Below are 20,288 nucleotides of genomic sequence, written 5' to 3'. Positions count from 1 at the left end.
CCACAAAAATGAAATAAACCAATAAAAATTAGTTACTTGTGCTGCTTCAATAAAGCAGTCCCCGTATTGTTAAGGTCAGATATACATATCTGATTGTGACTGTATATATGATGAGTACACAGGAATCTCTTATATATACTAAATAACATCTATGCTGTAAGAATAAAGCCTGATGTGTAGCTGTGTCACTAATAGAGATGGTCAATGAGATGGAAATAATTCTGCACTGATGCTGATTTATGCAAATGTATGCACTGAAATCAAATAATTTGATATGTTATTAAAATTTGGTTTGGTGACTACAAATTAAAGGGTACCTGAGACGGATGAAAAGTAAAGTTTTATACATACCTGGGGCTTCCTCCAGCCCCCTTCAGGCTAATCAGTCCCTCACTGTCCTCCACCACCCGGATCTTCTGCTATGAGTCCTGGTAATTCAGCCAGTCAGCGCAGTCCGGCCGCATGCCACTCCCACAGCCAGGAACATTCTGCACCTGCGCAATAGTGCTGCACAGGTGTAGTATGCTCCTAGCGGTGGAGTGTGTTCATGCGCACTACGCCAGACTGGCTCAAGTACCTGGACTCATAGCAGAAGATCCAGGTGGTGGAGGAGGACAACGAGGGACTGATTATCCTGAAGGCGGCTGGAGGAAGCCCCAGGTATGTACAAAACTTTAATTTCATCTGTCTCAGGTTTACTTTGTTACACAGTAGTACTATACTCTACATATGCACTCCTCACAGAGCTGCAGGGAATCCACTGAGAATGCTGTGCACATTGAACACAGAGGTGTTGTCTGTTTACAATCTCCTCATTCCCCTGCAGAGTACCTGCACATCATTCTTACATGTACCCACACTTACATTGCCTAGGGCCTGATAGATGTTCTTTGTTCCGGTTTGTACCTTTTACAAGTACTATTACTAAGGACTAGTTTTAGTCTAAAGGAAATAAATATAGTAGTCTACATATCCTTCTCACTTCAGTTGTCTTGTAAAATTCCTAAGCGTTGGCAGTTATGAGACGAATTTCATGTTACATACTTTTAATCAACAAAATTGTAATATGCAAATTAGAGGAGTCGTGGAGTCGGAGTCGGAGTCGGTGGAATCCTAAACTGAGGAGTCGGAGTCGGAGTCGGTGGATTTTTGGACCGACTCCACAGCCCTGGTGATTGAGTGGACAGCACTCTCTCGATCTAGATTTCATATATGTTGTAGTAAACCACCTCTGCTATTCGGCCAATCAAAACACTTTGTGTTGTAGAGGGAGCTGCGATTGGAGAACTGTTCCCAATGAGGTTTCCTTGGTCCCCTAAACTAGACTAGCACCGGAAACACTAGCCACACCACTGACTGAATAGGTTTAGTTGGGTGAGAGGAGGCGGCAGCTGAAAGCTTGTCAATTAAAAAAGAGATGCTTACCTATGTAGAAGGAAGGCTCTGGCTCCTATTGAATCTTCCAGTTCCTCTCACACTCCCCTCGTTCCTGCAGTGTTACCCCTGTTTGAACCCCCATGTCACGGGAGGCTTCGTCAGGCCATCAGCTCCGTAATGCGCATATGTAAGTGCACAATATGGTGCTGCCCGTCTGCAGAACAACTCGGGCTCCCCGGATATGTCCAAAGCCTCCCACATGGCAGTGCCGGTCGGTCGGATACTGCTTTGGTGGATTACAGCAATAGAAGAGTAGAGCCAGTATCTGAGTTTCTCCCCCCACCCCTCCTCCTGCATAACTCTCACTTGAAGTGAGTGCTGTGCCCAAAGCCCAGTGACCTAAAATCCTGGTGTACAGTTTTAGCATGTTTCCAGTTGCGTCCCCTATTTCTTACAAAGTGGTGTGGCCTTTGGTCTATAAGATTTTCTGCTGGGTAACCTCAACTAGACTAGCGTTGATTTCTGTAGGTACTCCGTGGCAGAGCTTTCCTGATCAGCGGATATAAAGCTGGCCATAAACTATACACATTTTTTTGCCCAACTATAGACCTTCAGTTAGACTGACTATAGCCTTTTTTTATGTGCATGCAGTGATTCTTCAAGAACTCTTATCCACTGCCATCCAGCGGTTTGGGTGGAGGGCAATGCAGATGTGTGCCCCACATGCCTGTCAGACAACCTTCACTTTGTCAATTTACTTGTTTGTTTACAAAACTTTTTAGAGGACATTTTAACCACTTTACCACAGCAGGTACGGTTATCTACGCCCCTTTTTCCACCCCTTCCCCACCAGGGGCGTAGATGTGCACGCCGCCGGCCGCTCGCCCGGAGATTAATGAACGGGGAAAAACGTTCCCGTTCGTTGATTTAAGCCCCCACCAATGATCGGCTACTTTTATGAAAAGCAGCGCGATCGTTGTGGAAGGGAAAAAAGTTTCCCAGCCTCACTGAACTTCCTGTAACTGTCCTTCCGACGCTTACAGGTGACATAAACAAAAAAACTACTGTGGCCATCTTGTGGCCAAATAGTAAAACTACACCCAAAAGCATTTTTCATATACAAATACATTGTTTTACACTATAAATTAACTCATTACCTCCCACACTCCCCAATTTTTTTTATTTATTTTTTTTGTAATATAAAAAATACATAGTTACTTTAGGAACTGAACTCTTTAACCACTTGCCGACCAGGGGTGATTTGCCTGATCTGTGCTGCGTGGGCTCTCCAGCCCGCAGCACAGATCAGTATTATGCCAGGGCGATCAGACTTCCCACCCCCCCCCTTTTTTTTTTTCCCCACTAGGGGGATGTCCTGCCGGGGGGGTCTGATCGCCGCCGGCCATCTGCGTTTTGCGGGGGGGGCTCCTCGAAGCCCCCCTCCGCAGCCATTTCCGGAGTTCCGTCCTGCGCATTGAAGGATAAGCTTCCGCCTATCAGATGCCGGCGATCCCCGGCCAATCAGAGGCCGGGGATCGCCGATCTGCCCTACGGCGCTGCTGCGCAGCAGCGCCGTATGATGTAAACAACGGGGATTTCTTCCCCGCGTGTTTACATTTTGCCGGCGAGCCGCGATCGGCGGCTCTCCGGCTGTTCACGGAGACACCCTCCGTGAACTGACATCGAGCGGCCGTTTCCATGGTAACCCGCAGACGACCAGTTTACGCCGATCGGCGTTAGCTGGTCGTCAAGAGGTTAAATATTTATGTCAAGAGGGTATAACACTGTTACTTGAACTATTGGTTTGTAATTAGGGATGGACGCAGAACTGAAAAAAAAAATGCACCTTTATTTCCAAATAAAATATTGGCGCCAAACATTGTGATAGGGACATAATTTAAACGGTGTCATAACCCGGGACAAATGGGCAACTACATTTCATGGATTTTAATTACAGTAGCATGCATTATTTAAAAACTATAAGGATTTTTTTTTACCACATCTTTTCCTATTTTCCCATTTAAAACACATTTAGAATAAAATAATTATTGGCATAATGTCCCACCTAAAAGCCTAATTGGTGGCAAAAAAAATCGATATAGTTCATTTCATTGCGATAAGTAATAATAAAGTTATAGGCGAATTAATGGAAGGAGCGCTGAAAGGTGAAAATTGCTCTGGTGTTTCCGGGGTAAAACCCCTCAGTTGTGAAGTGGTTAAACCAGGTTAATTAGGTTGACTATACTACTGCATTTTGAAAATAATTATGTACTAAATACTCTTAAAGTGTACCTGAGACTACAAGAAGTATGTTTTATACATACCTGAAGCTTCATCCAGACTCCTCCGCATAGATCGCTCCCACACCGGCGTCCAAAACCTCTTGAATTCTCCTGTAGCAGCTCGTTCTACACAGCCAAGCACTCTCCCTGTCTTGCTCCCACGGCTGGGAGCTTTTTGCACCTGCATAGTAGTATTGCGCAGACAGCAAATGTTTCAGGGGGGGGGGCGCTGGCGGTCTTGTGCGTGAGGCCGGGACATGCATGCGCAGTACAACCGACTGGCTGTGGAGAACAGGGCTGCTACGAGAGAATCCAGGAGGCTTTGGACACTGGCGTGGGAGCAATCTATGCGAAGGGGGCTGGAGGAAGCCCCAGGTATGTTTAAAACTTGTCTCAGGTTTACTTTAAGGCCCGTACACACGCCTGACTATTGGCTTAGGTGGTCGGTGTCCTTAGTCAAATACAGCAGCCGCCAACTCACAAGCGATCCACCACGTTCAGTTCCCAGAGACAGCAAGAATGCAGCAGATTGGAACAGCTGCGTCGCACGTTATTCTTGCGTTGCTTCAGGTATAGTGAAGCATACGGTCAGTGAAAAGTATGTTTTACTTTTACTGTTAACATGGATGTTTCAGTGCATTATTACCACAATCTGTTTTACCGCAACGCACCTACTGCTCTTTGATCATCGCATAGGTGGTACGTTGCAGTGCTGTAGGCAGTGTTTACAAAGTGGCCTTTACACCACACCACACCACTGTAAATGTGGACTCTGGGTTATTTACCTACCTGATCGGCTGTAATTTGTTATGCAGGTGACGCTCCACCTCCCTCCTCAGCAAAGCAGTCACAGCCATGTTTCTGAAGTCTTCCAAAGCTTTTTGGAAACCTCTGCCTGTGTTGCCATGGCCTGCCCCCAACTTAGTGGCTGCCAAGGTAGGGGCGAGCTGCAGGAACACAGATGGGGGAGGCCAGAGCCTTAGCTGAAACTTGCCATGGCTGCACTTCTAAGATGGGCGAAGCACTCGCCTGAATAAATTACTGTAGATTGGTTAAGTAATTAAACGCCCCCCCCATCCTGAATCCTTAAAGAGGAACTCCAGTGAAAATAATGTAATAAAAAAAAGGTGCTTCATTTTTACCACAATTATGTATAAATGATTTAGTCAGTGTTTGCTCATTGTAAAATCTTTCCTCTCCCAGATTCACATTCTGGCATGTATTACATGGTGACATTGTTACTGTGGGCAGGTTATGTAGCTGTTTTTAGCTGTCCTGGCTGTTACAGACAGCTGTAAACAGCCATCTGTCTGTGAACATTGTTACATTGTGGCAGTTTGCCCAGAGTACCGCGGTACTCAGAGCTTCTTGTGGGAGGGGTTTCACCACAATATCAGCCATACAGCACCCCCTGATGGTCTGTTTGTGAAATGCAATAGATTTGTCATGTAAAAGGGGTTATCAGCTTCTGATTGGGATAAAGTTAAATTCTTGGTCGGAGTTTCTCTTTAAGACAGAGCCTGACATGGCAAAAAGCTCAGCATTTTAAACTAAAAGTACTCTTTAATGCGGACCCGAACTCAGAACTTCCTCACCGCTCTAAGGGCTCTTTCACACCAGAGCCCTTTTCCTGCATTTCAACACAAAGGCAATTCTTTGCGTTAAACAAGGTAAAATGAAAGTCAATAGACTTTCATCTTACCTTTCACACCCGAAGGTGCGTTTCAGTGCGTTGCAGTCCGACGCACCCAGGAGCGTTGAAACGCTGGGAGCCGGCGTTTTCCCGTCTGGTTCAATTAATAGTTAAGCCGCTGATTGCGTCGCACCGCAGATTCCCGACGACCCGCCGCAGACTATTCAACGCGTGCAGGAGAACGGCTCCTGCACGCGTTGTCTGATGTGAAAGAGGCCTAAAAGATATGCAACAGCATACTAACCTAAGACAAACATGTCTTTGTTACAGCTGATACAAATCCTACAATAAATCTGAAGTGTTTCTCCTTCCTGATTTATGGAAGCAGACATATTGTTAACATCCTGTGCTTTCAAATGAGCTTATCTTCCTTATTTGCCATGGCAGTCAGGTGACACGGGGAGAGATCAAATTGCAACTAGTGATTAGATGCAGATGAGGGAGAACAAGACCGACTAAACTCTCTAAATACAGGGTACATTTATCTGGTTTCCTTCTGTTTTGTGCGAGAGTTCAGGTCCACTTTAACCACGTGCCGACCAGGGGTGGTTTGCCTGATCTGTGCTGCGCGGGCTCTCCAGCCCGCAGCACAGATCAGTATTATGCCAGGGCGATCAGACTCCCTCCCCCCCCCCCCCCTTTTTTTTCCACTGGGGGATGTCCTGCCGGGGGGGTCTGATCGCCGCCGGCCATCTGCGTTTTGGGGGGGGGGCTCCTCAAAGCCCCCCTCCGCAGCCATTTCCACCCTCTGCCTCCTTACCTCCCTCCCTCCCTCTCTCCGTAATGCGCAGGACGGAGTTCCATCCTGCGCATTGAAGGATAGGCTTCCGCCTATCAGATGCCGGCGATCCCCGGCCAATCAGAGGCCGGGGATCGCCGATCTGCCCTATGGCGCTGCTGCGTAGCAGCGCCGTAAGATGTAAACAGCAGGGATTTCTTCCCCGCGTGTTTACATTTTGCCGGCGAGCCGCGATCAGCGGCTCTCCGGCTGTTCACGGAGACACCCTCCATGAACTGACATGGAAAGGCCGCTCGATCGAGCGGCCGTTTCCATGGTAACCCGCAGATGACCAGTTTACGCCAATCGGCATTAGCTGGTCGTCAAGAGGTTAAGACACTACAGGTCTTAAAGGACAACTGAAGTGAGAGATATGGAGGCTTCTGTATTTATGTCCTTTTACGCAATACCATTTACCTCACTGTTCTGCAGATCCTCTGCCTCTAATGCTTTCAGCCATAGGCATGGAACAAGCATAGAGCAGATCCAATGTTTCTGACATTTTTGTTTCTGGTGTTATTCAGACACTATTGCAGCTAAATAGACCAGCAATGCTGCCAGTCAACTGGTATTGTTTAGAAGGAAATGCATATGGCAGCCTTCTTGCTACAGATGTCCTTTAAGCCTGTATAGATAGATGTGCAGCTACTTAATAACCACCATGCTGACTTTTTTTTTAAAGGGACATAAAAATGTCAATCCTCCCAAATTCCTGTTGTGTAAAATTTTCCTACTTGTGTTCTCATTTGTCATGGAATGAGTACATTTACCATTGTGTTTGTATACACTACTAAAAAGTGGTCTATTTTATATCGTAGTGATTTTTAATTTTTTTTTTTTTTTTTGCACTTGCTTTTCAGATGTTGGATGAAAATAATCATCTAATTCAATGTATTATGGACTACCAAAACAAAGGCAAAACAAATGAATGTTCACAGTAAGTAAACAGCAGCAGATGTTTTATTTGCTGATATTTTAATGTCTTAACATAGCCACCCTCAGAAGTCGTGCACGTTTCTGTAGTTCAAATTGAGGGTTATGCTGGGCATACACGGGTCGATCCAGCGGCCGATTAGCCGCCGGATCGACCCCCTGCCGCTTCCCTGCTCGTCCGTGCGGATCGATTCGCGCTCGGCCCCGCCGGCGGTCCTTATCAGCCGCTCGATTCCCTGCAATTGTCTGCCGGCGGGAATCGAGCGTGTGCGGGTCGAGCGGCATGATCGGGCCAGCTGAATATTATCAGCTGGTCGATACACGGTACAGAAACGTACCGTGTATCTCCAGCATTATAAACAGAAATAGATTATATCTGCAAATAATAGATATCTGCATTGAAGCATCGTCCGATCTCACGAGATTAGCCACATGCTTATTTCTGGTGTTATTCAAACACTACTGCAGCCAAATGGATCAGCAGGGCTGCCAGGCAACTGGTATTGTTTAACCCCTTCCCTAACGCCGTTAGGCATCAGGAAGGTGGCAGCTCCAGGACCAGCTAACGCTGAAAGTTCCATCAACGGTCTGCTATCGGTAATTGCCGCTAACAGACTGAAAAACAGGCCGTTTCTTTGTACGGCGCTGGGATCTACTGCAGCACTGTACTGGGGACAGTCATGTCACTCAGCTGTCCTCAGGAGGGGAAAAACGAAGGATCACTCTCATAGGCTGATGCCAGTGAGAGAGGATCCAGGTGATAGGCTGTCAGGAGGGGTGTTAAGAAAAATAAATAAAAAATACACAATTTTAGTTAAAATAATTTCAAAAAATTGATTAAAAAAACAAAACCCTGCACCAGCGATCAGAGCCCACCAACAGAAAGCTCTGTAGGTGGGCAGAAAGGGGGGGTTCATTTGTTTGCTAATGCTAGCGTAAGCTGCTTAATTTCTAAAGGCTTCATTTAAGATTGTTTTGCTACATTTTTCTAACTTTTTTTTTTTTTTTTTATTATTTAATATATACATAGGTATCAACAGATGTTACATACAAATTTGGTTTACCTGGCTACCATAGCAGACTCCAATCAAAATATGCAACCTTTATTACCAGCAGTAAGTAGATTTTATACAATCCAGAAAGCGAGTTTCAGGCACTAATGGTAGAATGCTGAGCAGGATTTATCAGTGAGCTTCTTCCTGTAGTTCTTATTGCCATGAGTTTCAACATGTACCTGTCCTGAAGGGTTACCAAAAAGACATTACCAGGTAACGAACTCCTGGTTAGCCAGCATGGTGCAGACCACCTGATCAATCCCCATAGTAACGGTTTGTGGCTAGCACTGCAACTTGTTAAGAACCATGTGCTGCTCTCATGACTATGCATGCAAAAAAAAAAATGCATTTCTCTTAGCTCTTTCATTGCTTTATGTATGCACATTTGGATGGGTTTGGAAATGGTAAGTAGGCTATAACGGACAGAAATGAATAGCCTTCCCATGATAAAGTGTTTTGTTTTTTTCCTTACCCGGGGCTTCTTCCAGCCCCATAAGCATGGATGCATCCCTCACTGAGGCCTAGTGCACACTGAGCCGCATCCGCCTGGAAAAACGCTTGGCTAATGTATTGCAATGGGATGGTGCACACCGGCGGTTTGAGGTTTTTGCCAAGCCGCAAACGCGCCTCCTGCTGCGCGTTTGCGGTTTTCGGAAGCGTTTAGTCCTCAATGTAAAGTATAGGAAAAACACAAACCGCTCTGAAAAACGCTACTTCAGAGCGGTTTGCCAGGCATTTTTGTTACAGAAGCTGTTCAGTAACAGCTTTTACTGTAACAATATGTGTAATCTGCTACACAAAAACGCACCCAAAACCGCTAGGTATGTTTAGAAAACCTCTCTAAACATACCTAGAATCGCTCTGAAATCAGCTCCCAAAACCGCTAGCGTATTGCAGATCTTTTGGTGTGCACTGGACCTGACTTCCCGTTGTCCTCCGTCCACAATCAGCCCTGGTAACTTGCTCAGTCGGCTCCAGTTTGGGTCTTCTATGCATGTGCGGACCTCCTGTGCATGCGCAGAAGACCCCGGCTGACGTCACTGAGCCAGATACCGGGGCTGATTGCCGCTAAACGGAGGACCGTGGGAGGATGGCGAGGTGCGGACCCGTGCTTATGGGGCTGGAGGAAGCCCTAGGTAAGTTAAAAAAAACTTTATCATGGGAGATCTCTGGTTATCTTTAAGAGCTGCAGCTCTTGCCACAGACTATTCATGTCTCTCAGCAGCTGCAAAGAGGAGATGAGCAGCATCAGCTCTGACTACATTCTGTGGGTGATCGGGATTTGGGAAGTTCACATTTAGAAAAGTAAACATAGCTGGGTTTTGTGCCATGCACATTTTTTTACATTGGAAACTATGAAATATTTCAGACTCTGCATTTTAAAGCACAACCCTGTGCTAAGAATTATACAAACACCCCACCCACCCCCTTCACTTGTCAGAAAACCACAAAGCCCTGTAGATATGTTTAAAGACACTGAAGCGAGAATAAATCTCGCTTCTTGTCTCATAGTCAGCAGGGGCATGTGTGCCCCTGCTAAAACGCCGCTATCCCGCGGCTAAACGAGGGTCCCTGACCCCCCCCCCCCAACCCCCCAATAATACAGTACAGTCTCATTTTAGTAAACCTCTGGCTATAGTAAACTTGGTCCCCAGATACTGACCATGTGCCTGTATGAATATACGATGTATGCAGTGTTCTCCCTAGAATTATTTTTCTAGCTGGGTGGGGCGAGTTGAGAGAATGGAGGGCTGGTGCTTCTGTGTGCAACTCTGCTTACAGCATAGGAGGAAGTGAGCTGATGACAGCTGGGTGATAACCAAAACTAGCCAGGTGGAGCACCGGGGTAAAAGAGCTTGGGGAGATCACGTATGAAAAACATGAAAAAAAAAATGCACCATCATGTCAAGGTATCAACAAAAACACACTTCAAGAGTTAGATTGGGGAAGGCTTGGTGCCTAATTTGCTTTTTTCTTTCGATATACAATGTATGACCAATTCTGATATAGTAAACTACTTTGCCAGGTCCCTTGAATCTTAGTATAAAGGGATTACAGTATACGGTTTGATGTAAGGAGTGGGTGAATCTGTTAATAAAATAACCTCATGTAAGTTCTGCAAATATTTTTGTACATGTTCCCTGTTTGTAGAAGTGTATGCAAATAAGCAGTGTACAAAAATATAATTCTGACTCAAATCAGAACTGAAAAATTCAGAACTTCTATATAGAAAGCTCAATTAACTGTTGTGAATCCACTAGAGCATGAACCCACTACATACAATACAGGCTTACCCTAAAGCCCCAAACACACGCTCAACAGCGGTCTTTTATGCAACACAATTATCAAACAACTCTTGTTTTGCAACAAGTTGAACAACCCAAAAAAAGTTGCCTGCTATAGTTCACACAACTGATAAGACGTCAATCCAACTGTTGGATTGACGTCTTATCAGTTGTGTGAACAGTAGCAAGCAACTTTTTCTTGGTTGTTCAACTTGTTTCACAACAAGAGTTGTTTGATAATTGTGTTGCATAAAAGACCGCTGTTGAGCGTGTGTTTGGGGCTTTAGTTACAGAGTCCGTTTTGGTCTCTTGCTGGCCTTCAATGTTTTACTAAATCAAAGATTATGCCTGGTACACACCATACAATTTACTGTCAGATCGGGTTGGATGGCTAATTTCCATCAGGTCCAACCGGATCGTTTTTTCTGGTTCATTTTATGCTCACTTCTCTAAAAATCGATCTAAAACCTGATTAGACCTGCCGGAAATTGATTCGACCAGTCAATCTAACAGGAAAAGGCCTATGTACCAAGCATTATACAGTTATACATTTGTACCTGGCATTGGTGTTTTACCAGGCATTAGACAGTTACACGGTTTGGACAATTTTGTAGTTTTCCTTATTTGTAATTGGTGCTTTTTCTCTACTTGATACATTTCCATACCTGGTCAATGTTGGTTTGTAGTGGATCTTCAGTGAGGATTGAGGGACTTGTGGCTAGGGGGTGCTGTGAGTAATAATGTGCTTGCTCATCCTCCTGGTACTTATGAAAACAGAAAGCTTCCTTTAAAGGACCTTGAAGAAAACCTACAGAATGTAAATAAACGGATGTTATGATAAAGCGCGCATTCATCGGTTCCAAGAATTGCAGTAGATATTATAATGCAAAGTTTAAAGTGAGCAATAGGAAGACTTAAAGGTCATAGGGTATGGATTTCCTCATGACATTCTTTAGCAACTCTACTAATTTCCATATGTAGTAAGTAACCTGTATGTAACCATAAGGTAAGTTTGTATTGCTCAGGTTTACTTCAGGGTGCCTTTAGGCTGCTTACACACTAAGACGTTACAGGCGCACGTTAGTGCACCTGTAACGCTCCCCTAACGCACAGCAATGTAACACAAGTGGGCTCTTCACACAGCCCACGTTGCGTTACATGTAACGCTGCACGTTCTCCCGAAAGTGCAGCATGCTACGGCGTTAGAGCGGCTATAGCCACGTTAGACTGTTTTGCACATGCTCAGGGGGGGCGGAGAGGAGGCGGGGAGATGCAGCTACAGTAGCCGCGCACATGGCTACTTAATATTCACTGCACTGGCGGCCGCTGATTTGCCGGCGGGATCACGTGATGCGGAGTGTCTCGCTCCGCATCACGTGGTCCCGCCGGCCAATCAGCGCCACTCTGGGAGACCTTATACGGATAGAGCCGCCTAACGCGGCTCACTCTACCGTCCTCTCCCGCACCACCATACGTTGCGTTAGGTGCACGTTATGCCACCTTAACGTAGCACCTAACGCAACGTCTTGGTGTGCAAGTAGCCTTAAAGAGACACTGAAGTGAAAAATAGGATATAATTTGTATGTGTAGTCCAGCTAAGAAACCAGCCAGAGACATCATTCTATTGCTGAATACACATCATGAGTTTCCGCGTCGCACGCGTCCGTCGATACGCGTCGATTTGATTATTTCCGAGCATATCCGAGCGCATTTTCGATTATGTTTAGGTCGAATGCCATGTAAAGTATGGCAAATCGACCTAACGATCCTTTCGAACCGCGAATCGGACATGTCGGAAATAATCGTATCGACGGATGCATCGAACGCGGAAACGCATGGTGTGTATCCAGCATAATATTGTTTCCAGTACAGGAAAAGTTAAAGTCCAGTTATCTATGCAAAAGAGCCACTGAGCTCCCCAACTTTCTTTCGAAGTTGCAGAGAGCTCTGTCTGCTTATTATCTCAAGTGTCTCTGTATTGTTTTTTGTTTTGTTTTTTTACTTCAATGTCTTTAACTTCTCTATTAATGTATATGTATACACCCCAAAAAAGAGAACTTCAGGTAGTATTAAATAGGTCTCCCTCTAGGTATATCAGTCGGTTTGATTAAATGTAGAAAACATTGAGATTTTGATTAAAAAAAAAAAATTCTCCCTGGTGCGACGCAGCCTATGGCATTTTATTTTCTAAGCATTTCCCAAAACGCTGACAAACAGAAAAGTGCTTTTGGTGTGAAACAGCCCTAAAGCGGTCTTGCAAATCGGTATCTCTAGTTATACAGTACAGGTAGCTGTACATCTAGCGATGTTGGGCAGATTCAACCAAGAGACAAATCTCTCTCTGATTGAATCTGATTATAGAGAGATCTGTCAGCTGCCCATACACCACAGGGCTATTCCCAATAGATTTCAACATGAAATCTCTCAGGAATCGTCCGAGCCCGCTGCGTTGGCTGCCTTTTTAGATATGTGTGCATTTATACATTACCTGTCCTGTGTCGCTGTGCCCATCCGTCTTCCAAATCCACCGCTCTTCCATTAGTGGTATATATGGGATGCATGTTTGATGTCCCATGCACCGCATGTTATGTGGTGACGTGTATACCTCTAATGGAAGAGCGGATTTGTGAGATGGACGGGCACCGCGACACAGGACAGGTAATGTATAAATGCACGCATGTACATTTATATACTGGGGGAACAGCTCTGGGGGTTTTGTCACTAGTCTATCGCTCGATGTTATCGCCGCACACCCGAATTTTACCACAAAGGTCTGACTTCTAGCACCATGTCCAATCGACATGCTTGGTCCGAAATTGGTCGCATCTTCCATTGGGCATGCAGTTGGCAGTAGCAATTTTCATCTGAGTCGATAATTATGGAATCGGATGGATGATCAGCTGCCAAGTCGCTAGATGTATGGACACCTTCACCCTTGAATTGAGTAACTTGGTGTAACAGCACTTTGCAAGACGAGCAAAAATGTTTATGACATTTCGATTTGATAAGCAACATCTTGCTATACCAGCACAGAACGTATAAGTGTGTCACGTCATCACAGCTAAGATGTTGCTTCTTTTGGTGGTTCTCCCTTTGATGGTGCAGGAATGTACTTAATCTGAATGTAGTAACTGCACATTGTCACATTCCCATGAAATCCTCAAAAATATGCAAAAACCGTCATTCAGTACCTTGTTAAAGCCAAACTACCTTGTTAAAGCAAAAAAAACAAAACAAAAAAAAAGTTGCTGTGAGCCCACAGACAGCAATGATTCTGTTAGTGCTGGTTCACAAGAACAGCCGGAAGCCGCATTGTCCTGTGCTGTCTCGTTCGTGGGCGGCGGTACGGCGATCGTCTGCTTCCCATCGCGATTGGCGATTATAATCCCCGCAAGGGGACATGACGCGGCGGCTAGGTGACCCTAGAAGCCGCATGCAGCTTTTTTTTGTTCCTGGAACAGTTTACACTGTATTCAAATAAATTGTCTGCCAACTGACCAGAAACAGTGTTTCAAATTTCTGCAGCTGATCTCTCCTGAAAGTCAAAAAACATAATAGGTATGATCATGTATTTTGTTTTCATGCCTTATCCTATGACAGTTCATGGAGATCTGATTTTAAAAAGCTATGCAGAATGCCTCTGTGCTTGTAAATATATTGCACACATAACTATATTGCACTGTAAAAACGAAACCCCTCCAAGGTCATTGGATATGTGGAGCTCCACAGCAGAACATTCATGGTAAGGCCTCATTTCCACTTAGGGCTCGTTCACATCATACGTGCTTCCGTGTGCATTTGGAAGTGCTTATTATGTGCAACACGCAAGAACGGCAGAAGGGCATAGACAGCCTTTCTGCTATTCAAATCAAAGGCGCTGCGCAGCAGTGTGATGTGCTTGCATACTGCTGCATGCGTTCTGCCCACAAGCGCAGAGCTGACCCATTAACTGTAATGAATGGGATCAGCGACGCAGATGGCGTGCGATCGTACACGTTGCGTTCAGATCGCACTGCCATTTGCACTACATAATGTGAACGAGGCCTTTGTGCGCTTCTGTCTGCTTTTTATCAGCAAATCAATGTTACAGATTGATACATGTTGCTGAAAAGTGGACAGAAGCGCACAAGTGGAAATGAGGCCTAAGCATAATAATGTCTCACCACTGATTCTTAAAAAGAAAAATGTCTCCTAAAAACTAACAGTCAGGTGTTGACATCCGCTCAGTGTATATCAATGTCAGTAGTGAAGTCTATATAATTGTCAGCAGAACTGTTGAATTTTATGTACTCGCAGGTGAATTGAGAATATTTTGTGGGAAAGCATGTCTCCTTAGCATGGTAACAAGTCAATACAGTAAGTAGGAGTCATTCATCACTGCAGTTACATTAAACTAAGCATGACTTAATGGCACTTTAGCCCTGCAAGTCATGGAAAACATTGTAAAACATTTTAATCCTAAAGGGTGACACGAGAAACATTGTGCATGTACCATTCCTACAACATAGAATTAGGTTATGTTCCTCCCTTTATTAATAGTGCTGTAAATAACACACTTTCTGTCGTCGCAGTTAAAGAGAACCTGTACTGAGTAAAAATATTTAAAATAAACACATGAGGTAACTTCAAATGAACATTATAGTTACCTCACCATCAGTACCTCTCAGAAGCTCACCATTTTCTTCTGACAATAATCCCTTCCAGTTCTGACAATATTTTGTCAGATCTGAAATATATATCAGTTGCTGTCAGTAAAATATCAGTTGCTGTCAGTTATAGCAGAGAGGAAAACTGATGTACCAGGTAAATGTCTGTTTCCCTATGGCTCAAGTGGGCGATGTTACAGTTTAACTGTGTGCTGACCAGAAAGCTGTTATGGGTAATGGCCATTTTCAAAATGGAGGACAGAAAATTCCCTTGATCACAGTGAACAAACAGGACGCAGGAGAGGAGAAAGACACTGAGGAGTAGACTACATGGAAGGTAAGTATGACTTGTGTATGCTTATTTTGACTTTTAATTTTCAGTTCAGGTTTTCTTTAAGGCAGACTGTAGCATAATGCTCATGAATTGCAGGTGATATTGAAGTACTGGCAAAGTCTAAAACGTCCTGAAAAACAAGATCCATGCCATAAATGCATAGGTTCTGGTAGTTGTCAGGACCTGGCCAAAGGTGGACATAGAGGCTGCTGCTGTGAAGATCTGGATGTTTCTAACAATGTGCAATGGTTTCACACCATCTAAAAAGTAGATGGGTAGGGTCTGGGTTGGGGTTCATTTAGTACTGTGACAAATTATCCAGGAGTACATTACTAAGTTGGCGCCCACAAAATGTGCGGCTGAGAGCTTGCTGGCATCGTGTATAGGAACATTTGCATAGTATATGGGCTAAACCCTCTGAACTCCAGTTGGTAGAATCAACAGGATAACCAGGGTAATATTGTGTGAGACTTCCAGACTGGCAGGCAGATATTGGCAGTTAACTGGATGTCATGGTTGTAGACAACCTTAAAACTACGGTGGCAATAGCTGTGGCAGTGCCAAGTAACGTAAGAAAGGAAGTGGGTATGTGAAGTTTAAAAAAAGTACCAGGTGTAAAACTTATCAGACGTTTCTCTGGCACTGTGTGTGCATGCTCCAAGGAACCAACTAGTGGTTTGCCTGACTATGCCTCAGCTGTCTGGCCTGCCTTACCTCTGTTATTGATGCTCCTGTTTTGACTCAGTGTGTCTGACTGTTCTTCTGTTCTTAGTCTTGATCCATTGGGTTCACCTCTGCTTGAAACCTTAACCCTTGCCCATCCTGATCTTGGCTAGTTTCCTGTTAATACCCATCTGCTGCCAGTTTATCAATGGAAAACTGAAATCTGCACAAGGTACTATGGAAGAAGGGGCCTAACCGCATACTTAAAGAGAACCCGAGGTGTGTTTAAAGAATGTTATCTGCATACAGAGGCTGGATCTGCCTATACAGCCCAGCCTCTGTTGCTATCCCAAACCCCACTAAGGTCCTCCTGCACTCTGCAATCCCTCATAAATCACAGCCATGCTGTGAGGCTGTGTTTACATCTGTAGTGTCAGTCTCAGCTGCTCCCCCGCCTCCTGCATAGCTCCGGTCCCAGCCCCCATCCCTTCCCTCCAATCAGCAGGGAGGGAAGGGATGCAGGCGGGGACTGGAGTTCTGCAGGAGGCGGGGAGAGCAGCAGACTGACACTATAAAGATAAACACAGCCAGCTCTGACAAGCTGTTTGTCAGCAGCGTGGCTGTGATTTATGAGGGATTGCAGAGTGCAGGGGGACCTTAGGGGGGTTTGGGATAGCAACAGAGGCTGGGCTGTATAGGCAGATCCAGCCTCTGTATGCAGATAATAATCTTCAAACCCACCTCGGGTTCTCTTTAAAACAGGTGCAGATGTCTCATTGGAAAAAAATACAGGAATAGCTTTTTGCAGGAATTGTCTCCAAAGGATCTCATCATTTTTTTATTTTTTTTTTGTCCAAGTCCTTTTCATTTGAATTTTAAAATTTTCTGTCAAATGGAAAACGCCAAGCACAAAACACACTGGACTCTAGTACTCCTAAAAATACTAGCACTTCTAGTAAACTCGCCTAACTTAACCCCTTGACATTTTGCAGTCACCAAAAATGTTGACTGTTTGCATAGTGACTGATGACTTGGTCTTCATTGACCCTCTCTTGGGCAGATATGCAGTCAGTGTGGGGTACTTTACAACCTGCTGAGGGTTCTTAAGGAACTCCAGTGAAAATAATGTAATAAAGTGCTTCATTTTTACAATAATTATGTATAAATGATTTAGTCAGTGTTTTTTTTCCATTTTAAAATGTTTCCTCTCCCTGATTTACATTCTGACATTTACCACATGCTGACATTTTTACTGCTGGCAGGTGATGTCAGTGGAAGGAGATTCTGCTTTTTTTTTTTTTTTTTTTTTTTTTTTTTTTTTTTTTTTTTTTTTTTTTTTTGCAGTTGGACCCAGCTGTAAACGACTGTTATTTCCCACAATGCAATGAAGTTCATAGACAGGAAACTGTCAGGACCATGGTCCTTATATCACGTTGTGGGAGGGGTTTCATCACAATATCAGCCACACAGAGCCCCCTGATGATCAGTTTGTAAAAAGGAAAAGATTTCTCATGGGAAAGGGTTATCAGCTACTGATTGGGATATGTCTTGGTTATGGTTTCTCTTTAAGGATCCTATCTTCTAATCACAAAGGAGGCTTAACACCAGTGTTGCCAACTCATCTTTAATTACTGACACATATGAATTATACAGGTTCTGTGGCTAGGTAGATGCAGTTAAGGCAATGATTGTTTAAATAGCCCCAGAACCTGTATAACGTAGATGTCAGTAATTAAAGGAATGAGTTGGCAACACTGCTTTACACCAGTGCCTCAATAAGGATGTAAATATCCTTGTCAGGTAATGTTTCCAGGTTTACAAAGACAGCGGTAAACAAAAAAATAACTGTCCGATTGGGTCAGCTGCAGATGGGCAATTACTGTACAGCTGTCACGCTCACATATGGTAATTGTTTAAGAGATTTAGCTACCTCATGGAATGTCATAGGGGTTTCCTGTCCTCTTTGTTTACAAGTTAAAATGATATATTACACATTACATCCATCATTTTGTGTGAAAATTACAATATATAATTTACATTGTTTCACTAAGCTTTGCACAGTACATACTTTCTATTGTTTCAATTAGCTTGCTTTTATAGATGTGAACGTGTTTCTGGAAGATTTATTACATGGGGACTTCAGTAGAAATCTTTTTCTCGCTAAGCCAGTATGTGTAATAGTGCATTGAATTTAATTTGTACCTTGCATTGAATTATATTTATAAATCTTCTTTAGCTACCCACACAGAATATGCCTATGGGTCCGACAGGAATGAATCAGAGCGGACCTCCACAGCCACCACGTTCACACAACATGCCTTCAGAAGGAATGGTAGGAGGGGGCCCGCCTGCGCCACACATGCAGAACCAGATGAACGGCCAGATGCCTGGTAAGATTGCCTTCCCCTAGGTATTACCACCATGGTTGCTAGGCAACCAATCGACGTGCAGACTCGGGGGATACTAGATTGCTGATGACAAAACTGCCTTGAATACCCTGGAGTGCAAGCTCTCTTACAGTTTGTTAGCTACAGAGCTACGTGACCTGTATTCACTGTTTATCTTTCTGCCCTTGGGCTTTGATGTGGCTGACACACAGCATTGCTGTGATGAACAGAACTGTCTAAATTTAGTCTGTGTGAAGCCACACAGTGCAGCTGGCTCTCAGAAGCATTTTCAGGAGCTATTGTCCACTGGCATCACAAAAATAACCCCCCCTCTTCACAACAGAGGTGTGCTTTACTGCTTGTCACCCTTTCATTGCCAGCTGATCATTTGATATTTGCTTATTTTGTGTTTCTTACATAGTATTACAGCTTTCGCTTTCATTTTGGCACCAGTTATGTTATGCACATTCTGTTCAGGAATGTAAACGTATAATACCGATCCAAGATGTGAGACGGACAGAATGGAATGAGTTGCGTCACATCAGAGACTAAGTTATTTCCCTTGTAATACATGCAATATGTGTCTCCCTGTATATGCATCTTCTTAATATTACATTTTGATTTTTTTGGGGAGGGGGGGAGAGTTTCTCTTTTTTTTTTTTTTTTTTTTTTTTTTTTTTTAAAGACAAATCGCTAGATACAGTACAGTCAGAACTGAGATGTTACACCAAATAAGTACATGATACAAAATATGTATTCAGAAATAAACAGCAATCCTCCAAAGATGGCACAAGAGCCATCCAATCATGCAAAATAACAATATTGGGTAACGTTACATGTAGAAATTAGATGAGGATCTTTAATAAGATGCCAAACAGTAACAGTTAAAGGGGCACTGCAGCGAAAAATTATAAAATTTAAAATATGTGCAAACATGTACAAATACACTTTTTCCAGAGTAAAATGAGCCATAAATTACTTTTCTCCTATGTTGCTGTCACTTACAGTAGGTTGTAGAAATCTGACAGAAGTAACAGGTTTTGGGCTAGTCCATCTCTTTATAGGGAATTCTCAGGGATATATTTATTTTCAAAAGCACTTAGTGAATGGCAGTTGCTCTGTCCAACTGCCAAAAAACTGTAGCGAGCAGGGAAGCTGGCCAGCATCATTGTTTAAATCCTTTTTAGGGAATATCTTTATAAAGGATAAAAGCCTTGCTGAGAATCCCCTATGAAGAGATAGACTATTCCAAAACATAGTCACTTCTGTCAGATTTCTACTGCTTACTGTGACAGCATTATAGGAGAAAAGTAATTAATTTATGGCTCATTTTACTCTGGAAAAATATACTTCTTATTGGCATATGTTTGCACAGATTTTAAATTTTATAATTTTTTCGCTGTAGTGCCCCTTTAAAGCTAATGGGAATTTACAAAAAAAAATATGAACCATACTTGAGAGGGAAGGCTCTGGGTCCTATAGAGCCTTTCCGCTCCTTTCACAGTGCCCTTGTTGCAGCGCTGACCCCTTTTTGTTATGCTAGGTACACACCATACAATTTTCTGTTAGGGCCCGTTTCCACTGTTGCGACGCGATTTCGCCGGCATCCCGACGCTTGTAAAAACGCATGCGGATGCGTTTCCGCATGCGTTTTTACCCACGATTTCGCGTGCGATTTCGCATGGCAGGGAGCCATGCGAAATTAAAGATGACTCTGCCAGGGCAAAATAACATTGAAAAAGGTGCGAAATCGCACGCGAATCGCGGGTAAAAACGCATGTAAAAAACGCATGCGTTTTTCCTATTAAATACATTAGCGGCGATTCGCATGGATTCCCGACGCAGGCGAATTCTG

The 20,288-nt window shown here is 43.9% G+C and overlaps 1 protein-coding gene across 4 annotated transcripts in view; it reads left to right on the top strand.

Moving 5' to 3' along the window:
• Positions 1 to 20,288, top strand: part of SS18 (SS18 subunit of BAF chromatin remodeling complex) — a 64,141-nt gene that overhangs the window by 1,577 nt on the left and 42,276 nt on the right. For all 4 annotated transcript variants that reach the window (XM_068237288.1, XM_068237289.1, XM_068237290.1 and 1 more), the window contains exons 2-4: positions 6,991 to 7,067; positions 8,094 to 8,178; positions 18,283 to 18,436. In XM_068237288.1, the coding sequence (XP_068093389.1) occupies positions 6,991 to 7,067; positions 8,094 to 8,178; positions 18,283 to 18,436 (316 nt within the window). The remainder of the gene's footprint in view (positions 1 to 6,990; positions 7,068 to 8,093; positions 8,179 to 18,282; positions 18,437 to 20,288) is intronic.

The sequence above is a fragment of the Hyperolius riggenbachi genome, chromosome 5 (genome assembly GCF_040937935.1).
Source record: "Hyperolius riggenbachi isolate aHypRig1 chromosome 5, aHypRig1.pri, whole genome shotgun sequence".
NCBI lineage: Eukaryota > Metazoa > Chordata > Amphibia > Anura > Hyperoliidae > Hyperolius > Hyperolius riggenbachi.
Note: the sequence above shows the minus strand (reverse complement) of the source record. Positions and strands in the feature narration are given on the sequence as shown.